Genomic DNA, 22,147 nt, shown 5'->3' with positions numbered 1-22,147 from the left:
ACTCTCTCACACCAGGACTGTAATACCAGGTGAAGCCCAGTCACAGCCTTCCTGTGCTCAGCGTTTGAGAGCTTACCAGTGGTGAAAGCTCAGATCTAAGTGCTTTACACGTTATACAACTTGTAAAGTTAAAAGCCACAGCTGTGTGGTGTTTTAAAAAATATTATGAAACAGTGCAAACATGTAGGAAAAAAAAGCACAGACAATACAACATGTACCCATTACCTATATATATTAAAGAAAAGTTAATAACCTGTGATATTTTTTTTCTCTCAGGTCATTTGTCTTTTTAAAAGAAACTATGTAAACGAGAAAAGTGAGACTCCTTCCCTCTTCACTGAAGTCATAACAATCTGAAGTTGCTTTGTTATGACTGTATAGAAATTTGCATAAATGACATATTACTCCTTGCATATTTCAACTCTTAATAAAGGGTTTCATACTGTGCTGTATTATTCTACAATACTACAACTTGCTTTTTTTCTTCCACATTATGACTCTGAGATTTATTCATGTACCTCTTAGCTCACCCATCTCGCTGCTGTACACTGCTGTGACATTATACAAGTGACACAATGGGTTTTATCCATTCTTCTGTAAATGGACACTTATGCTGCTTCCAGTGTTTCACTCTAACAAGTAACACCTGAATAAACATTCTTGTAACACCTCCTGGGCACTGGGAGTATTGCTGGGTCTTCCATTATGAGCATCTTCAACTCAATGAGACATCTTCCAGTTGTCCTCCAAGGTGGACAAGTTGTCCTCCTCTTTAAACATGCCCAGTGGGGATAGTTCTTGGCAATCCACTTTCACCAACACTTGGCTTTGCCAGACTCTTCAATTTTTACCAATCTGATGAATATGAAATAGGATCTTGCTGTTTTCATTTGCAAGATCTCTAGTAAGGCTGAGTGCATATTCATCTGTTAATCAGAAATTCAGTTTTCTTTTTTTTTTCGGTGAATTATTGTTCAGATCCTTTGACTATTAGCTTTTTTTCCAGTTGCATCACCTTTTATCATTGACTCATTGGAATTCTTTTTTAACTTAAAAAAACCACAAAAAACCTTTTTTGGCCTCACAGTTTGTGGAATCTTAGTTCCCTGACCAGGGACTGAACTCTGAGCCTGGCAGTGAAAGCTCAGAATCCTAACCACTGAACCGACATGGAATTCAATTCCTCTGATTTTAAAAAGTAATTTTGCCATGAGTCTCTCAAACTAAGATCTTAGTTTTGTTTTTGAGCTTTGTAAAAATGGTATCATTCTACATGCAATCTTCTGCTTGCTACTTGATTTTCCTCTATTTTGTTTTTAAATTTGATCCATGATGTCACACATGGCCGTTGTTCAATTGTTTTCACTGCTAAACAATATTCTATTCCAGAATGTAACCATTTTCCTGTTGATGGACACTGGGTTATTTCCAGTTTTCTGCTATTATGAATATGCAATAAAACATTCTTATAGATATCTCCTGGTTCAGAGGTGCAAGAGTTTCTCCAGGGCATCTGACTAAGGGTAGGTACGCACATGAACTGGAAGATAATTCCAAAGGAGTTGGACAATGTGGCTTGCCTCTTATTTTGCTTATATTTTTCAATATACAAATTATTTTTCTTTAAAGTAGTAAAATACACTAAGTATTCCTTCACAATTTGTACTTCTTAATTATCTACATTATTTCTCAGTATGTTATTTAAGAAACTCTTCCTTACTGAAGTCATACACATATTGCCTTGTATTTTCTTCTAAAATTTGTAAAGTTTTATTTTCCATCTATAATTTTTTTGTGTATATTTTAAGGTAGGAATTCATTTTTTCCATATGAATAACTGTACATTGTTTTTTTTTCAAATATCCATGTTAAATAACATAAATGCCACTTTTTTAATCTTTCAAGTTTGAAGTATGGATTGAGCTTTCCCCAAGAAGCATTAATATTTTAATTCTAATTATAAAAGTTAAGAAACTATAGAAATCCATCAAATTAGACTAAACATATTCCAGCAAAGCTGGATGTTAAGTAAATCCTATTTGTCCGAAGATTTCCATTATAAAACTGAGATCTCTTGCTACAAAAAAAAGGAACTTCAAGATACTAAGGTATAAAAAAAAATCCTGGAGTTACAGGATGCAGGCAACAGCAGGTTCCAAACTGCTGTAACATTCTCACCTGGGAGCCAGAGCCTCTCCTTGGGAGTCCACGCTCACTGCCCCACCTGGTAAGTACAGGTAATCAGGGACCGCCCCCTTCCCAAACCTCTGTTTTCCACGCTGACCTGACGTGTCCTCCAACTTCAAGCTCTTAATACCTCAAACCTGTACTTTTTTTTTTTCCTTTTGTTGTCTGAGTGTTGTTTACAGTGTCAATTGAGGCTGTGCTAAAAAGTTTTGTTCATTGTTAAGAGTAATTTCAGATGTGTTGCAACTTACTATTTCATTTAGCATTTTAGGGGAAATAGCAATTTAATTTCTTAATCACTTCTGTAAATTTTACAGAAAAAAAATTAATTGACAAAGGTTAGACGCATAGATGTACTTCAACTTTTACCTCTGTTTAATAAATAAATTAAGGTTGACTCATACCTTGTGGCTCAGTTGGTAAAGAATCCACCTGCAATACAGGAGCCCTGGGTTTGATCCCTGGGTTGGGAAGAGCCCGTGGAGAAGGGAAAGGCTACCCACTCCAGTATTCTGGCCTGGAGAATTCCATGGACTGTACGGACACGACTGAGCGACTTTCACTCATACCTATGTCCTGATCGGTTACTGGTTTAACAATCACCCAGGACCATGCTGGCACTACAAATATTAGAATGGAATTTAAGCAGCCAAAGATGAAGGTAAAGCCTCCACTTGTTTTCTGTGATTTTCAACAGACTGAAAAGTAACAGGCTGGGAGAACAACTACATGTGTTAGGCTTACCCTACTGAGCATTAACTTATATTAACCTTCCACTAGCAGAATGGAATCACTTACGAAAGGTCAAAAGCACAGGGTTAAATGACCTTTTGAAGACTAACTAAAGGCAGCTTTATTTCCAAGTTATCAAAGGACGTAATATGAGGATGACCACTTCTACTGTAGGTAAAAAGGCAAGAACCTTAACCAGAGTATGAGAACCTAAGTTTATTCAAATTAAAGAATAGTAAATATTAAAGGTCATTTAACTCCAAATGTAGAACTTGTGGAACCTCCTTCCTTATAGACCTATGAGGCATTCCTAGTAAGTTTGACATGACTCTCTGGTTTATGTCAAACAGCATAAAGCTTCTCAGAGTATGAGGATAATTTAAGATTAATTACCCCCAAAATAAAAGTGGCCAAAGATTAAATCTTAGTTTGCTTTAAAAAAATTTTTTTTAATCACAGAAGATTCTTTACCTTTTGTTACCTTGCAAAACACAGATCAATATCAGTCTCCCAGTAATGGAGGAGCTACTGTCTAAGAAACAATTTCTTAGGTAGAGAGTCTCAATTTTGACTGCACAGCAGAATCACCCAGAGCCCTTTTAAAAAACCAGGTACCCAGACTATATACCCCAAACCAACTGCATCACAATCTCCTGGGGTGGGACCCAGACCAGACATCAGTATGTTCTTAAGTTTGCCAGGTGATTCTGGTGAGCAGCCAAGGCAAAGATCTACAGCTCTGTGACAGAAAATAGAAGCATCTGGAAAGATTTGTTCCCAATGTTCCCTAATCCTTAACAACCTATGTAAACGGTGCTTCAACCACCTATAAAATTTAAACATTTAAAGAGTATCAGAATTCCTAAGAAGGCTATGATGTGATTAGGTATACCAAACTTTAGTATCCCCAAATTAATGTTAGAAAAGATATCAAAGATTAATCTCATTTACTACACTTCCAAAAATGTTTGGTTTAGGTTAATGCCTCTCCCAGGGCCCAGGTTTAACATAAACATCATAATATTCAAAACATGGTCTTGAATGGACCTCAAATGAATCCAAAAAATGCAAGTCTTTCCTTTGATTCTTTCTTAATCCTAAGGCTTCCAACTTTCACATATGACTAACAGGTACTTACTAGCAACCTATTAAATGAATTATTAGAAATACCAGAGAGAACCCTAATTCAGTGTTTTAGGAAGTACTCTGGCCAAAACACAGTATTTGGCACACCTGCCAAGTTACAACTGTGTACACCAACAAGCAGAAATGCCACTATTTCTAGAAATACACACACATGATCATCATTCCAAGTTCGTCACAGTTTCCCATCCTTGCCATTCTTGCTTTCTAATGACCCCCTGCCAGTTTAGCTTTACTATTTTCAATTTGCTATTGGGTTTCTTGCAAAGCCTAATATGTAGGGATATACATTCCTACTACATCTGGTCAATAATTTTCCATAACTAGACACTGGGATATGTGCATTTTAATTTATGAACTAATGAATCAGAATAAAAGTTTGCCTAGACAGAACATTTCACTGGCAAATCTGCACTATTTAAATAAGTTCCACCATGTTACTGAGGTAATGCAATAATGTTATTTACTTTTAAGCTTATGGGGCATAATTTTATGTGTATATACACGAATTATTAAAGTAAGCATTTCCCTTAAATTTCTCTCCAATTTTTAATCACCAAGTTCTTTTCTCTGCCATAACATAGGAAAGGGTGGGGCAGGCGAACTGACTAAGTGAATCACACGCTTGAGAACCACAGCCTTGAGGTTCTGTTCTGGGTAGGTATTTGTACTTAGTTTCAGTTTGAGAGAACTCCACCTCCAATAAAACCTTTACCACTATAAACAGAGGGAAAAGGCAGAAGAGGAAAGAAAGCAGCTGTCACCAATGTAAAAGGTCAGAATGAGGTCATCCACTGAAAATGTCACGACCAAAACAACCTCATTTTATATCTGCCCTCCTTCAAAATACAACTTTTGGTGCTACCAATGTGACAGGCCTCCCTTAAGGTAATTTAAAACAAGGAATAGGTAAGCTGCAAACATTTATCAAATGCAAATTTATGTGCATATTTCTAAACTGGTTCATACTTGGTTTGTAGCATTTAAGAAGCCACAGATATTACTTACTAGCTGACGTCTATTTCTTTTCCAGGTTTCTGCTTTCCTTTTGGAGTTCATGTTCTGAAAAGCTAGAAGTAGAGAAAACAAGTTCTAATAAGCAAAGTTCAGCAATGTTTACTACTTTTTTAGGCTCTGGTTCAAGCCATAGGAGACCCTCAAGTCTCACTTTTCTCCCCACACACCAAGAACTCTGCATGACACTGCTGCTGCTAAGTCACTTCAGTGTCCGACTCTGTGCGACCCCATAGACGGCAGCCCACCAGGCTCCCCCATCCCTGGGATTCTCCAGGCAAGAACACTGGAGTGGGTTGCCATTTCCTTCTCCAGTGCATCAAAGTGAAAGGTGAAAGTGAAGTTGCTCAGTCATGTCCGACTCTTAGCGACCCCATGGACTGCAGCCCACCAGGCTCCTCTGTCCATAGGATTTTCCAGGCAAGAGTACTGGAGCGGGGTGCCATTGCCTTCTCCTCCGCGTGATACAGTTCCCAGCAAATCCGTAAGCCCCAGTCAGAGGCGCTAAAGCATTAATTCAAAATATCATGCAGAGAGTTGTAAGCCACACTTCCCTGGAGATAATATGACCAGAGAGGAGGACAGGCCTTAAACAGAATTACAGGGAACTGAATCAGATCACAGGGAATTCAGTCTCATCAGAGAGAGGCGAAGGTCCCAAAGCGGACCTAAAACATGCACAACTTTTCAAATTCCTATCAAATTTCCAAGAGTAGTAACTCTTACATAATCAGACACTTCTGTATATATTATACACTACAGACATAGCTTCCCAAGGATGAACTGTAATTTTACTACACAGCTTCAATGGTGTGGGACTTCCTTGGTGGCTCAGATGGTAAAGAATCTGCCTGCAATGCAGGAGACCTGGGTTCGATCCCCAGGTCAGGAAGATCCCCTGAAGAAGGGAATGGCAATCCACTCCAGTATTCTCGTCTGGAGAAGTCCATGAACAGAGAAGTCTAGTAGGCTACAATCCATGGGGTCACAGAGTTGGACACGACTGAGCGACTAACCCTTTCACTTTCACTTTTCAACAGTTTGACAGAGTGAAAGTAACTTGCAAGCTTCTTTCTGCCGTGACAGAAAGAAGCACCAGTGGTAAATCTAACCTGGAGTTGTTCCCAGGATTTTTTCCTCTACTATTTTTGTTTGCCTGCTCCTTGTTCATCCCTTGTAACCTTCTCAGGAGAGCTCCAAAGAATGCTTGTTGGGACATCTGCCTTAACACATTTGGTGGCCTTCATCTTCTCTCACCACACAGTACAAATCACAGGCAAACTTGGGAAGGTATTTTTATTCTCGAAAGACTTGAACTGTGAGAACCTACTCCATCCTGCATATTCTGGTTACCAGGGGGAATAGCTCTTCCAGGGGATAAAAAGGCTACCATCACTATTAACACTTACTGAAATCACTGGGGAGGCTGTGGTTCAGATTCCTATAAAATTCTGTCCTATGTGCTTTTTTCAGTCCTGTGCAAAGGCCAAAGTCAGAAAGCTTCACATGGCCCTATGGAGAAGAAACAAGGGAAAGAACAGATGAACATTCACGGATGTGCAAGAGAACGTTATCCTCTCCAGCTCCGTGCATCTTGCGCAAGAGAATGTTATCCTCTCCAGCTCTGTGTGTTACCCATTAGGGCTCCACAACCAAAGGGTGCTGCTGCTGCTTTTATTATGGGGAGAAATATACACTAGTAAACAAATAAAAGATTACTCCACATCCTATTATACAAATACTGTATGTTTTGGGTGTATCCACAGCATCTTATTTTACCCCTTAAACTACCTCAATCAATATTCTGTTTCTTCAAAATTGTTTTTAATAAATATATAATATATAATTCAAATGACTATAATATTCAAATAATTCAATATTCAAATAATAGTATATTCTATATAATATTCAAATGACTCAGTACATCATTGTCTGCCTATCCCCACAATGCTACTTAATCCAATCTCAAGTCATGTGGATTACAATAAGCATCCCCGTGCCAGAGAGGGCCCGTGATCCCAACCCTAGTCAGGCATGATACAGAGGATGGTCTTTATAAAAGGCTGTTTGAGCAAGTCTTTATTCACACAGCTTTTTCTCCACTTGAATTATTTCATTGGGATAAATTCCAAGGAGTAAACTGTTCCAAAGACAAAGGGAATCGACTTCACTGTACAGTTCTTGGTAAGTGTTGCCGTACTGTATTCCAGTCCTAAGTCTCTGCCTTCATCATTCTCCTCACACCTCCTATGAGCCAGGCACCATGCCTTTACATGTGTTGTCTCATTTACAATTCTTAAGCCACCTTTCATAGACTCAGAGTCATTAAACGACTTGCTGGTGAAATGGCAGCACCAAAGCCAGTAGTCAAAGCTCTTTCTCTCCAGACCAGGATTATTTAACCCCTCTCCAACCCCTTATCTCATCTGGAAAATGCGAATCATGGTATCTTCCTGGCACAAATGGTGAGAATTAAGGCTTGTAAGGCTCCTTCCCTGGCTCTCTAAGGTAGAAGAGGGTGTTCTAGGGGTAGTGAGATTTTGCATTGCAGGACATTTGGTCCACACCAAAAAGTCCTTGGTATTTAGTTCTGTCTAAAATGGATGTTTTGGATTGGACCAAATTTCAAGGAACTTTTGTCATGAACCAAATGGCCACAGTCAGGACCAAATGTCCACCTACCAAAATTTTAGGTAGATAAGGAGGTAAAACCAAAGCCAGGGGAGCAACTCTTGCTGCTGGGAGCAACTCTACACTGCTCAAGGTCACACAATCAGAAGTGATGTGGCCAAGGACTGAGCCCTGGCGGCTTCCCCACCTGTGGCCTTTGGTTCCTAACATATAAACATCCCAGGGCACAAGGCTACAGAAGCTTTGCTTAAGAGTACCTTTCTGTGCTGTTTTGGTTTTTTCAATTTCATTAGGTTTGGCTCTGTGTGCACACACACAGGCACAAGCATAAAAGGTAAACTACCAAAGATGGCTTTGAGCCTACTAACCTGCTACTTCCCTTTCAGATTTGCAAATAACCTGTTCTACAAGCCAAGGAAGTGTTTCACAGTTTTAATTACATGTTTTACCTAGACAACTCCAGAACAGTCTTAAAAGACAGTGCCTAGAGCAAATGCTGTTCAAACCTAGATTTTCAGAGAACTCTGTAGCACTTCTCAGTATACAGTAGGAACTCAAAATGTCTACATTTTCACTTTTACAACCAATATGGCTAAACACATAAATGAGCCCTCCTCTACAAGTCTGGGCTGGCATATTATAGAGAGCATGTCTGCACCAAACAGGTGTCCCCAGTCCTCCTCAGCTAGACTAAGTCCCCAACTCTTGGCCTTCAGTATGTTTGCTGGCCTTTAACACAGACTTAGCCTACAATGAAGCCAGCACTAAGGCACTGGGCACAGAACCAAGGCATCTGAACCCAAGACAACACAGAGTAGAGCTACTACTTCATTAAAATATATCTGAGCTTAAGGACAGAAAAATAATCTCACACACGTTACCATTTCAAAAGCAGAATATCAAGCTATTTACTTTGAGGATGCTAACTGTACATAAACTGACAGAAAGAGAAAGCTACTGAAGCTATTATACTAAAATAGTTGCTACAGGAAAAAAATAAAATAAAATAAAACAGTTGCTACTGGGACACCCCTGGTGGTCCAGTGGTTAAGAGTCTGCCTGCTAACGTAGGGGACACGAGTTCAATCCCTGGCCGGGGAAGGGTCCACACGTCACGGGGTAGCTAAGCCTGTGCACCACAACTACTAGGCCTGCATGCTGCAGCTGCTGAAGTCTACCCCATGGAGCCTGCGCCCCGCAAGAGAAGCCACCACAGGGAGAAGCCCCACAGCCCAAGTGGTGAACAGACTCCACTTGCTGCAATGAGAGAAAGCCCAAGCACCGAACAAACACCCAGCACGGCCCAAAGTACTTTATTTATTTAAATAAAAAATAAAATATATTTTGAACAATGATATTACATTTTTCTTCTTTTAGCTCTCTGTATTATTCAAATTTTCCACTATGTTTGTATATTATTATAATGAAGAAAAAAACTATTAACCAGAAGAAATTATTGGACAAATCTCCTACCCTCTCGAAACAGAAAGATTTTCAAAGAAAGTAGACTAAAACTTCAGATTTTTTCCAAAGACTGTTATCAACAGACAGTAAGAAAGGAAAATACCCTATGAATTAAATTTACTTTCCTACTTAAAAGAATTCAATCTAGACAACAATTTTATGTACCAGAACACAATAATCTAGAATTTCAAAGCTGGAAGGGACTTTGGAGCGTTTCCCAATCAATATATTCACTTCATAGATGAGTGAGGTCCAGAAGGTGGAGGAACTTGTCAAGCAGCATCAACAACATAGCAGCACAGGGATTCTTTTCTGATTTGTTGAAAGTTTAAGAATCAGGCAACTCAGTTCATGTGCATGTCTAAAGATAACTACAAAGAGGCCATCACAGAGGCTGAGCAGGATTCTGCTTTAAGCACAGGGCACAGGGTTTGGAAGCTGAGCTTTGTGACAGATTACTATTGCTGTCGCCGTACTTCCTAGTTCTAGGCTGGGATCCTCAACAGAGGGGTTCTTGACAGGGGATGCGTTAGTGTAGTTAATCATATGAGAAGATGACCAGCTTTGGCTTCATTACAAAATAACTTAATTTTATGCTTAATAATTTTTCAAAATGTTCTTTAAGAGGAAAATTCAATCAAATTATGAAATTCATAAGCCTTTCTTACCTTTAAAAAAAAGAAGAAGAAAATACACCAGGGAGCTCACAGCTCCCCTACTGTGATTACGACAAGTCACGCAGGGGTTAAGGCAGAGGCTGCTCAGACAGATAAAAGACACACTGGTCAACCTGCACCCCTCACAGTACCTTGCTGTCCAGGAGAAGGTTGTCTGGTTTGATGTCTCTGTGGATGAATCCAAGCTGGTGAATAGAGTCTATGGCTAACACTGTTTCTGCTATATAAAACTGAGTCTCCTCTTCCGTCAGCGTGTCTTTCTTCATCAACAGGGTCATCATGTCCCCTGAAAACAAGAAGATACAAAGTACACACACAAACACACAAAACAGTATGAGTAACAGCCAGTTTTCAGATATGTCCTCCCTACCTGCCACCATAAGGCGGTGCTACATAGGCCTCTGCTGTGTCCCAGAGATGACCTACTATGGGCGGAAATGCCCGACATGAGCAGAAATGGTAAGCAGTTTCTAACACTTAAAAGATAAAATTCACAGCCACGGATGGCAAAATTTTTCACTGAGCTAACTGATGCTGACCCCTGAGCAGTGATTTCCACTTCACTTTGGAGAGAGAAAGGAAATTTCTCCCACACTAAAATAATAAACCAATCAATCAATAAATTTGCTTAAGACAATTTTTTGGACTGGGGAAAGAGCTACTTTACTTTTCACTTGGCACAAATACCTATAAACTTCTCTAAGGCGTTACCACATTCTAACAATGGCTGTACTGCTGTTATTAAGACAGGCTGAGTGAAGTGAAAGTCACTCAGTCGTGTCTGACTTTTTGCGATCCCATGGACTATACAGTCCATGGAATTCTCTAGGCCAGAATACTGGAATGGGTAGCCTATACCTTCTCCAGCAGATCTTCCCAACCCAGGAATTGAACTGGGGTCTCCTGCATTGCAGGTGGATTCTTTACCAACTGAGCTATCAGGGAAGCCCAAACAAAAATCTGGGGAGGCTGAAAACAAGCTTTCCACTGTCTATTCACAGAACACTAGAACATATATAAAAAAGTAGGATTTAGGTAGCAAAGTGTTAGTCAACAAAAGCTGTTGTAAATATGAACAGTAAATGCTACAGACTAGGATGTGTAATAACTGCCTCCCAAACGTGCATAATGAACACCTCCCAAGATCAGTGGGGTTTGTTCTCCAGTGCTTATTTGTGGGTACAAAATGCTTTATGCAACTTTTACAACACAATGTCAGTATTTTAGCAGTTAAACAGTAACTTCGTTAGTTTTCTGCAAAGTCAAAATTTAAGTATTTCTGCTTCATACCATCAACATACAATGGTGAAAAAAAGATTCTGATCCAACGGTCAGACGAAAGCAAAGCAAATATGAATAAGCAGTTTAAAGTTAAAAGAAATAGGAAAGATTCAGTTCACATTGCATAGAAAGCCATTTATGTTAGAAAATGGAAAAGAGACAGAAACCTTGGATTTTAATAGCGTGTCATGCTGCTTATTTCTAATTTTGAGGGAAAGAGAAAAGTGGGTATTTTCCCCTCGGGCAAAAATTAAGGCACTTATTAAGATGCTCCCAAAACTTGAAAAACATGATTTCCTAATCACTCCTGGCAGCCACACATTCAATCTGGAGGCACATCAGTGGGGCCAGCTCTGAGGTACCTGTGTGGCCGTAGCATAGTGGCCCAGGAGAGCAGCTAGTGGCCTCACCTGTGCGAGCACGCCCACATGATCAGAGCACTCACGCCAGAGGGTCTGGCCTGTGCAGGCCAGCCCCACCAAGTGCAAAGGGCAGGGTCCAGGGGACACGGGAAGCTACGGAAGACAGTGCAGGTAAGGCTTGCGGAGACGCATGTCAAGGGGCTGGCTGGTTCCTGAGCTGGTTCTTACTATTTAACAACTGACACCTAAATGTTAAAAAGTTTCTCCTCATTCTGTCATATAGATTCTTTTCTAACCTTCATCAGCTGTTAATAAAAAGTACTGATGACCCTAGGTCTAACTAAAGGTTGTCACCAGATCAAATATTATGCCACAATTAGATTAGCTTTGGTATAAAAGCAAAAAAAGAGAAAGTTTTCTTTTTTTTTTTTTCCTACCAGTGTGCTCACAGTTTATCTGCTCACTGGGAAACAGACTGTGTTCCCCAGAACAGACGCATGTTCTATTCTGGGTTTACTTTGGAGCTGTCTTACAAGATGCACATGCCAAGTTACCAAAAACTTTAAATTTCAAAAATAAGAAACAGATTGTGACTACTAATATATGTAATGAGAAATTCACTCTTTATAAGTTACAGGGGGAAAAAAAAGTTGAAGCAAAGAATGTAATAGCTTCAATATTGTCACTGGGTAAACAGACTGACAGAAGGACAGGCAAAGCTCCTAGTTTATTTCTATATATTTAAAAAGAAAATAAATTCCATCTGAAATCATGAGAATGAATGAGAAGGTTACTTTTATGGCCCTAAAGCTGTAGAAAGGCACTCAGCACAGACAGATTACTGACCTCCTTTACAGACCTAAAAAGATACAGAAAGCAACTTTGTGAGCACGGTTAAAAGTAGAAAGGAGGGTTAATCCATGTAAGAGAGAAACCACAAAACAAAAAGGAAAAATGACCTTTCATCATCAAGTAATTACCTCCAGGCAGGAACTCCATGATTAGGTAGAGGTTTAGCTTATCCTGAAAACTATAGAACATTTTCACAACCCACAAACTGTCTGCCTCCACTAGAATGTCGCGCTCCGCACGTATGTGGCCAACCTGGAGGTACACGCATTGGATTAATGACAAGCCTTGCTCTGCTTTATCAGACTGCATATTTGCTTAAACAACTTAAATACTGTTCAGTATTAAATTGTGATGATGCAAAAGATAACAGCTTATGCTCAGGCAAACCTACGAACTCAAAATTGACAACATTTGACTTGAAGGTATTCGGTAATGAAAACCTGAGTGATGAAAGGCTTGAAAATTGCAAATCAACAGCTTTAATGCAAACGGAAACTTTAACAGTGCTATAAAGTGAACCTCTGATTAGCTAAAATTACCATTCTTTTCATATCTTTTGTTCTAATAATTCTTTTTTGATAAAAGTAAGTCCCCAAGATGAGACTCTCTAAGCAAATCCTGTCTCAGGTCTTCAGAGACATCTGAGAAGACAATCCCAGATGCTGTGATGCCACAGTACTCGGTCACAGCTGTGCACACGGGAGATACTCAGTTATTATTTTTTTTACTTTACAATACTGTATTGGTTTTGCCGTACATTGACATGAATCCGCCACGGGTGTACATGAGTTCCCAATCCTGAACCCCCCTCCCACCACCTTCCCCATATCCTCTCTCTGGGTCATCCCAGTGCACCAGCCCCAAGCATCCTGTATCCTGTATCGAACCTAGACTGCCAATTCGTTTCTTACATGATAGTATACATGTTTCAATGCCATTCTCCCAAATCATCCCACCCTCTCCCTCTCCCACAGAGTCCAAAAGTCTGTTCTATACATCTGTGTCTCTTTTGCTGTCTGTCTCGCATACAGGGTTATCATTATCATCTTTCTAAATTCCATATATATGTGTTAGTATACTGTATTGGTGTTTTTCTTTCTGGCTTACTTCACTCTGTATAATTGGCTCCAATTTCACCCACCTCAGCAGAACTGATTCAAATGTATTCTTTTTAATGGCTGAGTAATAGGTACTCAGTTTTTACTGAACTGAAACATGAGAACAGCTAAGAAGAGTTGTGGATTCATTTATGACACTGCCAGTTTTCTATTTTTACTGAAATATTTAGCTAGGGAGACCAAGTCGCTAAAGGTTTGGGAGGATTACTTTATTATAGTCAAGTTGACTTCATCTACTTTAAATATACAATAATAATCAAAACACTACTGCATATCACCAAGTCCCACCTCTTTTCTTCTTGTATAAGTGCTGTTAAGTTGCAAGACTGGGTTGAATCAGATCTAAATTTATTAAGACTCAGGCTGATCCTTGAGTAGAGGTTTTTTTTTTTTTTAAATATTTGTTTTTATTTATTTATTTGACTGTGTTGGGTCTTAGTTGCAGCATGTGGGATCTACTTCCCTGACCAAGGATCGAACCCCTGGCCCCCTGCATTGGGAGCTTGGAGCCTGAGCCACTGGACCACCAGGGAAATCCCCTTGAGTAGAGGTTTTTATCTTAACATGTGCTCCAGGGTGGGACCTCCTACAATGTTTGGAGGTGAAGATATACCAAGTTTACAAACTGGTACTTCTACTGGCAAACTCAGCCCCTGGTTGTTGTTTTGTTTGATAGGATGTTCTGCGTGCTTGTCTTAATGGAATGTCTTCAGCAAAACCAGGTGCTCTCCATTCCATTCAGACACAGACCCCAGAGCCTTCTCTCCTGTCTTACACCTAACCTGCCTCATCTTTCCATGCTCACTCCTATGGGCTTAAAACGCCTACTGAGTTTTCAGTTTCTACTAAAACTGTTTTCAAGGAAATTTTTAACTTCAGTGTTTTAGAAATTTTACATTTTTACATCTCTACTTATGGCATGAGGGTGGGAAAAATGGAAGAAGGTAACGGTGATAAGGAATGGTGCTATAAAACTAGGATGAAGCCCAGTAAAGATCTGAGGAAATGCTCATGCCACTTGCTGGCTCTGACCCAGTCAGTTACTACACAAAGACTGCATGAAGCTGACTTCACCCACCTGTTCCGTTGGCTCCTGTGAAGGCCTCTGCCTACTGCAGGGACACACGGAAAAGGACAGGCGTGACCACTGTTGCTTGTCACTCACCTTAGAGGGCAGGACCGTGACTGCAACATTCCCGGTTTGTCACAGGGAAAGCTGCAGGCACGGTGACCACACCCTGCCCTTTTCTCCTGGGGCTGAAGAGCAAGTCAAGAACTCAAGGTCTAGGAGTGGAGTCAGGCGATTTTACAGGAGGGGTGGGCTCTGGATTCCCTTTCCCCTGCTCCATACACACTGAGTGGGGTGGAGATTATGTGCCAGCTGTGACCCAGGGCACTAGGAGAGCAGATGAACAGTCTTTGGGTTCATCCTACCTCTACACGGGCATCACAACCAGAGACTGTCCTTTTGCACAGGAAGAGAAATGGGAAGAGATTAGCTAAACACTGGTCTCTTATCCTCTAAAATTCATTTTCCAGGTAGCAGAAACTTCCATCTTGTGAGACAGAGTAACAACCAGAACTCTAAATAGGTAGCTGTGATTCCTGCTCAGTTTCGTAAAAGCAAATAAGAATTCTTCCTCTGGAGAGGGCACTTATACCTATAAGAAGTCAGGCTCTGAATCTGTACTTTGTCAGCCCCACTCAGAAGTGATGGATTTGCCCCAAAAAGCTGCTGCCTGCTTCAAGACAGCTGCCCCAGGTCAAGTCTGTGGCCGGAAACTTTAACTGGACCATGCTGAGATCAACCCTAGGGAGCTGAGTCCATCAGCAAGAGGAGCTAATGGTTTAAGTTAAATTCATTTAAACTCCTAATTCGAACAGACACTTCCTTTATCTTCACGTAGTAAGTCTTTAGAAACTGATTTTGAAGAAGGTACAGTACTTGACAGAATGTCTTTAAACAGTATGTTTGGATCATCCTCTGTTACCACCTCTGTTACCTCTATGAAGGATTAGTAAGTGGAAGTTATGACGTGTACTTCTCTTTACAATTTTACTCTACTATTCATTTGATAAAGAAATACTGTGAGTCCTTGCTTAAAACTACAGGAAATATATCTTGTAAAAATAAAATTTACTTGTGACATACAAACTATACAGACTAATCAATACAGCTTCACATTCTCCTTTTCAAGATTAACTGAAGCTCCTACAATATCAATACCCTTATCACACTGATAATTAATAGGATTGGTGTGCATTTTGAATAAGGTTGGTGTTAACGTATAATGTCTGAAGATCTACTGCCAGGGTATTTGCTACTTCTGACCAAAATTCCTGGGAGTCTAAAGCTTCTGGGTAACATAGGAAAATTAAAGAGAAAATTAAAATCCCAAATTTTGAGCTAGCATTTAAATGAAGGGCAGAAAAGCCTTGGTGATTATAGCTCCTCTCAAGCGACTGGAAGGATTGGGTGTGGGGCCAGCCTCCATCCTGGCTCTGAGGTTCTGTATCTGGAGCTCTCCTTTCCAGGAGGGGCTCTCTGCCCTCCTATAGCAACTGGTATTTTACAGGATATTTGCAGGCACTGCCCACTACAATCTGTTCTGCTAAATTAAACCAGATTTATAGAAAATCTGCATTCTTACTTTTAATATATACTGTCTAATCTTACTTATTCTGCATAAAGTACTGGATGCAGCTTATAAATCTATTTGCAAAGTAGATTTGAAGTTATATAAAATATTCTTAATCATTAAATGAGAGTCTGCACTACTGTGCCACCTTCATTCTATTTTTTCAAATTCATTCCCAAAGAAGACCGGCTTCTCTCACATAGTGATAAGCCACTCAGAAGATCCAAACTGGGTTTGCATGAATTTATAGAATGAAGCACGTTAAGGCCTATTTTGGATCAAACGCCAAATTCTAATTTCTAAGTCTCAGTTCCAAGGTATAATACACAACTTTCCTTAACATTCTGTAAGGAACATGCTACCACAGTAAGTACAACCTCAAAAAACAGCTCCTAATGACAAGGACAGCTTGTGATCAACTGCGAAACACAAATAGCAGAGGTTTCTCTAGATTTTCAACTTTAAAAAGACTGTGCATAATATCTTAGGCATTATTTGTACCTAAAATATATGTAACTGGTTCTATGGGGGGTGGAGAAAGAAAAGTAATATTATATGACAGGGCTAAAGAAAACTAAAAGAGGAATATATACTTCAATTAAGCAAAAAGAACAGTTTTAGAAGACAAAAATTCGTCAGATGACTAAAATCACTGCTACAATTGTGCCTTACCTGCTCTTTTTCAAGCATATCTGCTTTACGAAGTATTTTCATTGCATACACATGGCCCGTATCTTTCTTCTGAACAAGCCGCACCTAATATAAGAGAAACACCAAGAGTTCATGATGCCAAACTAATGCTTTCATGTGTAACAAGAAATCATATTTAAACTGGAAAAGTACTGCAATTTTTATATAAGCAATAACAAAGCAGAAGAAAATGGTTTTCAATGTTTCAAAATGGATAATACACAGTGAGGTCAGTGCCGAAACACCCTCATGTCTATCTCCACCTCTGAACAGTTCTGGCTCCCTAGCTGAACAGATCAAGCTAATTAAAAATCCTCACTTTGGACTCATTAAACCCATGACAGATGTCATCCAGTCAGCTCAAAAATACCTAAGGAAATGTTTACAACAATGTCTAAAACAACAGCAAAAGCTAAGGCACAGGAAAAAAATGCCTGGCAGTGGGGGAGGAACTAAAATGTATAATTAGGAAAATAAGAGTTTTCTGCAGCTCTCCTTTCTCTTTTTTATTTTCCTTTTTCTTTTTTTTTTTAAGAGAGAGAACAGATAATTTATGATGAAAAGAAATGGTCTGCAAACCCAAACACAACTCCTCGGCAAGTCCCTGCACATCCCCAAGTCCTCCCCCAAGACAAGTACGTTTTCTTCTCCCTGAAACATTCTTATTTTCCTCGAGTCCCACGTCCCCTCCTCATTGAACATAAAGCTCTTTTAGATGTGGTCCTGTACGTTTTCCTCTCTCAAGAGGCCAACAGGGATTCTGAACACTGAGGGATCAATTTAATCTTTCACCTGTGCCTTTGAATATGTACTCACATTTCCCCAGGTGCTGGTTTTTAATAATGTGCTGCTCCTTTTGTATTTACAATGATGGTGAAACTATTGCATCAGTAGGTCGTTCACTTTGGGTGTTTTCCACAAATGGGGAGGATCTTGCACAGGCTCATTCAAACCCTCCCCAGCAGACTGCTCTTGTGACCAAGCAGGACGCACTTGGACAACCAGCTGGGACAAAGCTGCAAATGCTTTCATTCTCTACCGCCACCCACATTAACTGATTTCTATAAATTGTTTCCCAGGGCTATCTTTTCCGAGCTGTACCAATCTGGCAGGAAGAAATAAAGGGTGGAAATATGCTGCAAGTTTGCTCTTGGAAAGGCAGTGTAACGGGAAAAGCAACAGCTTTGAGATCAGGACGACCTAGGCCCCGCTTTGGTACCGTTGCCCAACGGATGTGTGACACTGGAACATTATATATCCCCTCAGGTTTAACCACATCATGTATAAAATATTAGTCATGATTCTAGGAAAGAAGCACTCACTAAGCAATTAATATTGATTTCCTTCTACCTATCAACTCTCCCTCTAGATGAATACTTAAAGCATCAACATCATCTCTAGCAAAACAGAGAAGAACAAGCAGATCCCTGGGACAGTGAGAGGGCAAGAAAAAGAGGAGAGAGAGCAGGTAAGACACAGGGCTCAAAGCCGGGCCCACCCACTCTGTGCTACAGTTCTATCAGCCATTACAAGCTCACGTTACGTTAGTCACTTCAATGTTCTGTGGGATTCCTGTATTTGATAAGTAGCTGTGGTGTTTTTACCTCACCAAAGGCTCCTCTTCCTATTACTTTTAAAGACTCAAAATCTTCCAGTCCAAGTCTTGTTCTCTTCAAACGAAGAAACTCTGTCTCCTTCCGAGCATGCGCTGATCTCCGGAGTCGTTTCTAATGTTTAAATAGAGAGGGAGAGAGGTGGGAAGGGACTCTGCAACAAATCTTATTTGTGGTTTAGCCCACCCGGAAAGCAGGGCCCCGCCAAACTAAGCACCATCTGTTCACACAGGAGAGCACCGCAGAAGGACCCTTAGGAGGTCAGCCCTGCCTCCCAGCCCTCAGACACAATAACCACACTGAACAGAGGACGCCTCCTCTGTGGACGTGGATGAACCTGCTTCACAGCCTGCTACTCTACTATTCCTAAAGTGGAAGGATAAACTATCAACATTTTCCTTTAACTTTTCTTATATACAAGTATGGTTTTTAAATTTCTCTCTGGATTTTTTACGCATTATGGTTCATTTTATGCATTAACTTTCTATTGTTCCTACTAGTCTTGGGTATTTTTCACCAGCTTTCCTGGTGGCTCAGAGGTTAAAGCATCTGCCTCCAATGGGGGAGACCTGGGTTTGATCCCTGGGTCGGGAAGATCCCCTGGAGAAGGAAATGGCAACCCACTCCAGTATTCTTGGCTGGAGAATCCCATGGACGGAGGAGCCTGGTAGGCTACAGTCCACGGGGTCGCAAAGAGTCTGACACGACTGAGCGACTTCACCTTTACCTTCCTGGGTTCTATGATTCATTCCTCCTTTTGAGAACACTTCCATAGCCATTTCAGTTCTTTTCACACTTTCTTATTTATTTTCTGCCACATCTGTGGGCATTGGGGGGAAAGGCTGATTCGAGAGGTATTTCACCTTGACAAAAATTTCAGAAATTTGCTCCACTTCTATGGAGCATTTTCAGTGAATTAAAAATGCTAATTTGCTTTTAAAATTTTTTAATTTTATTTCATGTCTTCCTTTTCTTGGAATTCTAAAGCTAATTAATTTACTACTACAGAGCCTAGAAGTCATCCTTCCTGGTATTTAATAATCAACTTCTCCCTGTGCATGAGTACCTAAATCCAGAAGCACACCAGCCCTCATAATTTCCTGTTACAAGTCAAAACCCTTCCTCCATGCGCCAATGCTAACAACTTGCTACACAAGACATGATGCCAGGCTTGGTTTCAAGGAAAATTTTCCAATATTAATTACCTCTTCATCCTTGAGACCTTCTTCTTCCATCACTTTTTCTAACTTCTTTTGTCTAAAAATAAAGACATATGAAATTAACATTTGAATAACTTTCTGTTAATTTATGTACCATTTTTTTTTAACTGATAGAAACAGGTAAAACTCAAAATGCTTCATTAAATCAACAAATTACAGTTACTAAGGCAAGTGAAAAAATTCTCATCCTTTGTTAGTTCTACATTTTGACAAAAATTGTTTAAGATGTTAATGCAACAAAGAATCTTATTTCAAAATGTAAAGTTCTCTCTCTCTGGGTGTGGTAGTTCCTCCTTAACAAACCACCAACAGCTGGTGTCTGATAACCTCTTCTATCAGGGTGTTTTTCTCCCTGCCCCAGACTGAAATCTACTTCCTTTATTTTCACATATTCCTCCTCCTCCCTGCCACAAGCACAGTAGTAACAAAGGTAAACACAGAATTTGGAGATTTAAGGGGGGGAATGTTCAAAAAAGGTAATCAGTGGCACTGATAAAACTTAAAAGACTCAAAGCCACAAGGAACAGCCAAAACAAACAAACAACAACAAAACAATACCAAAAAAGCACCAAAAAAAAAAACCCTTGAGATTCTAAATCCTTGGAGTGCGATACCTTAGAAACTGCATCCAAGAATATTTTTGACCTATAGATTCATGCTGACTTGATAAAACTAAGAGAAACAAGTAAAATTTCCTTATAACTAGTTCCACACATCTGTTATTTATTCCGCATAATAAATGAAAGCGCAGGGGCTGGAATCTCCTCTATCCCTGTCAGCATCCCAGATAACAAGTCAGCTGAGCAGGGCAGGGAAGAACAGACATATAGGGCAGAGGAAGCACCGTCATGTGGTCTAGGCCAGCTGAGGCACCCTGCACCTCGAACAACCACACGAGGATGGTTGACTCTTAGTCTGCGCAATGGAATGGTGTGATGAGGTTTCTCTTTGAGAATGGCAGCCTGTAGTAATGAGCTGATGGACTATCAGGAAAAGCAACAGACAGAGGAGAAAGCAGACAGGGGACAGAAGTGGGAAGGGACTCTGGAACAAAAAAAGCTATCATGAGTCAGATGGATAATAAAGACCTGGAACTAGGGCTGGAAACTCAAAATGATGTCAACAGAATCACTGCAAAGATGACCAGTTGACAGAGGAGTCAAGTGAACAGTCTTTGAATTTCTTGTGTGAGAGGATAATGATGCCACTAACTACAGGGAACACACAGAGAGGAACATGGGACAATAATGAGTTTTATTTTAGTCAATGAATATTTACTGCAATATCAGTATTTAGTGAAAATGAATATTTTTATTTAATTATATTTATTTACTATTAGAAATCATATTACAGTACAAATCCACAGGATCGGATAATAAGCAAGCATTAGTGTCCAAACTCCCAGGAAGTGAAAAGATCTACTGCAACTCTGAAGGAAGAAGAAAGTATTTGCACGACTCCCAGTCTGCCCCACTCCTCTTCTAGTTCCCAGAATGTCTGCGGATATGCGTCTACGTGTGCATACACATTGGAGAGAGAAGGCCGTACCACTGGTAACTTCAGGAGTGAAAATTAATTCCATTTTTGTGGTTAAATAGTTGAAGTTGGGAAGAGTAAGAAGAGTAAACGGAAAAAAAAAAAAAAGTAAACTCATGGTAAGGACTATAAGAACTCAACCCTGGTCAGCTACTTCTGGGCCCTGAGTATCAAACACCATCATACTGACTACATGTTCTCTGAATGATCATGGCAGACGGTGACAGCAGTCTTAACATGCTATCACACAATGTGTGTTACAGAGACAGCTCCTTCTGAATTTTAAATCTAAATTCAAACTGTAAAGTATTCTACCCTGCCGCTGCAAGTGTAATTAAACTGGTCTCAGTAGATAATCTGCCTGAGAGTAAAGTATTCAGCAGCATCAACATCTTGAACACCACCAGCTTCTTTTCTTTTCTGGCCACTGCGTGCAATTTGTGAAATATGAAATCTTAGTTCCCCGATGAGGGATCAAACTTTTGGGCCCTCAGGCAGTGAGAGCTCGGAGTCTTAAAACTGGACTGCCAAGGAATTCCTCTCAGATTCTTTTATTAGAGAAAATATCCAGAAAAAACCTACCATCCAAAATGATCCATGGTAATGATTCACTGGGACCAAGTCAAAGATCTTGAAGACACCAAAAATGGCATATAACAGTGACATCTTACAAAAGGCTTATGAATCACATCCTCTGTGAGACAATACCACAGAGTTACTAACTTGGTTAGACTCATGTTGGCATTGTGATATAAGAAAATGGCCATGCTTTTGGAGATGCATATTGAAGCAGACAGGACTAAAAAGACAGATGTTTCAAATTTGCTTTAAAACACAATCAAGAAAAAATAAAATGGAATAGATGAAACAAATTTAGCAAAGTCTTGACAATCACTGAACCTAAGGGCTGACTGTATGAACAAAGGCGGGCTCCTCCACTACACGTCTCTGGTTGTAGGGCCAGGTAGCTTAACACCCCAGCCTCTGG

General features: G+C 40.0%; 1 protein-coding gene and 1 long non-coding RNA gene across 3 annotated transcripts in view; both read right to left on the bottom strand.

Moving 5' to 3' along the window:
• Positions 1-22,147, bottom strand: part of STK38 (serine/threonine kinase 38) — a 44,720-nt gene that overhangs the window by 5,471 nt on the left and 17,102 nt on the right. For both annotated transcript variants that reach the window (XM_040249814.1, XM_040249815.1), the window contains 7 exons: positions 19,609-19,660; positions 18,395-18,517; positions 16,773-16,856; positions 12,472-12,595; positions 9,980-10,134; positions 6,486-6,588; positions 5,071-5,132 (listed from right to left, as the gene is read on the bottom strand). In XM_040249814.1, coding sequence (XP_040105748.1) covers positions 5,071-5,132; positions 6,486-6,588; positions 9,980-10,134; positions 12,472-12,595; positions 16,773-16,856; positions 18,395-18,517; positions 19,609-19,660 — 703 coding nt within the window. The remainder of the gene's footprint in view (positions 1-5,070; positions 5,133-6,485; positions 6,589-9,979; positions 10,135-12,471; positions 12,596-16,772; positions 16,857-18,394; positions 18,518-19,608; positions 19,661-22,147) is intronic.
• Positions 18,867-19,600, bottom strand: LOC120870205. The gene is made up of 2 exons (XR_005722752.1): positions 19,131-19,600; positions 18,867-18,923 (listed from the first exon to the last, which is right to left on the bottom strand). It is a non-coding gene; the product is annotated as an uncharacterized LOC120870205 (long non-coding RNA).

This window comes from Oryx dammah, unplaced genomic scaffold, assembly GCF_014754425.2.
Source record: "Oryx dammah isolate SB20612 unplaced genomic scaffold, SCBI_Odam_1.1 HiC_scaffold_11, whole genome shotgun sequence".
Classification (NCBI taxonomy): domain Eukaryota; kingdom Metazoa; phylum Chordata; class Mammalia; order Artiodactyla; family Bovidae; genus Oryx; species Oryx dammah.
This window is presented reverse-complemented; position numbering and strand designations above follow the sequence as displayed.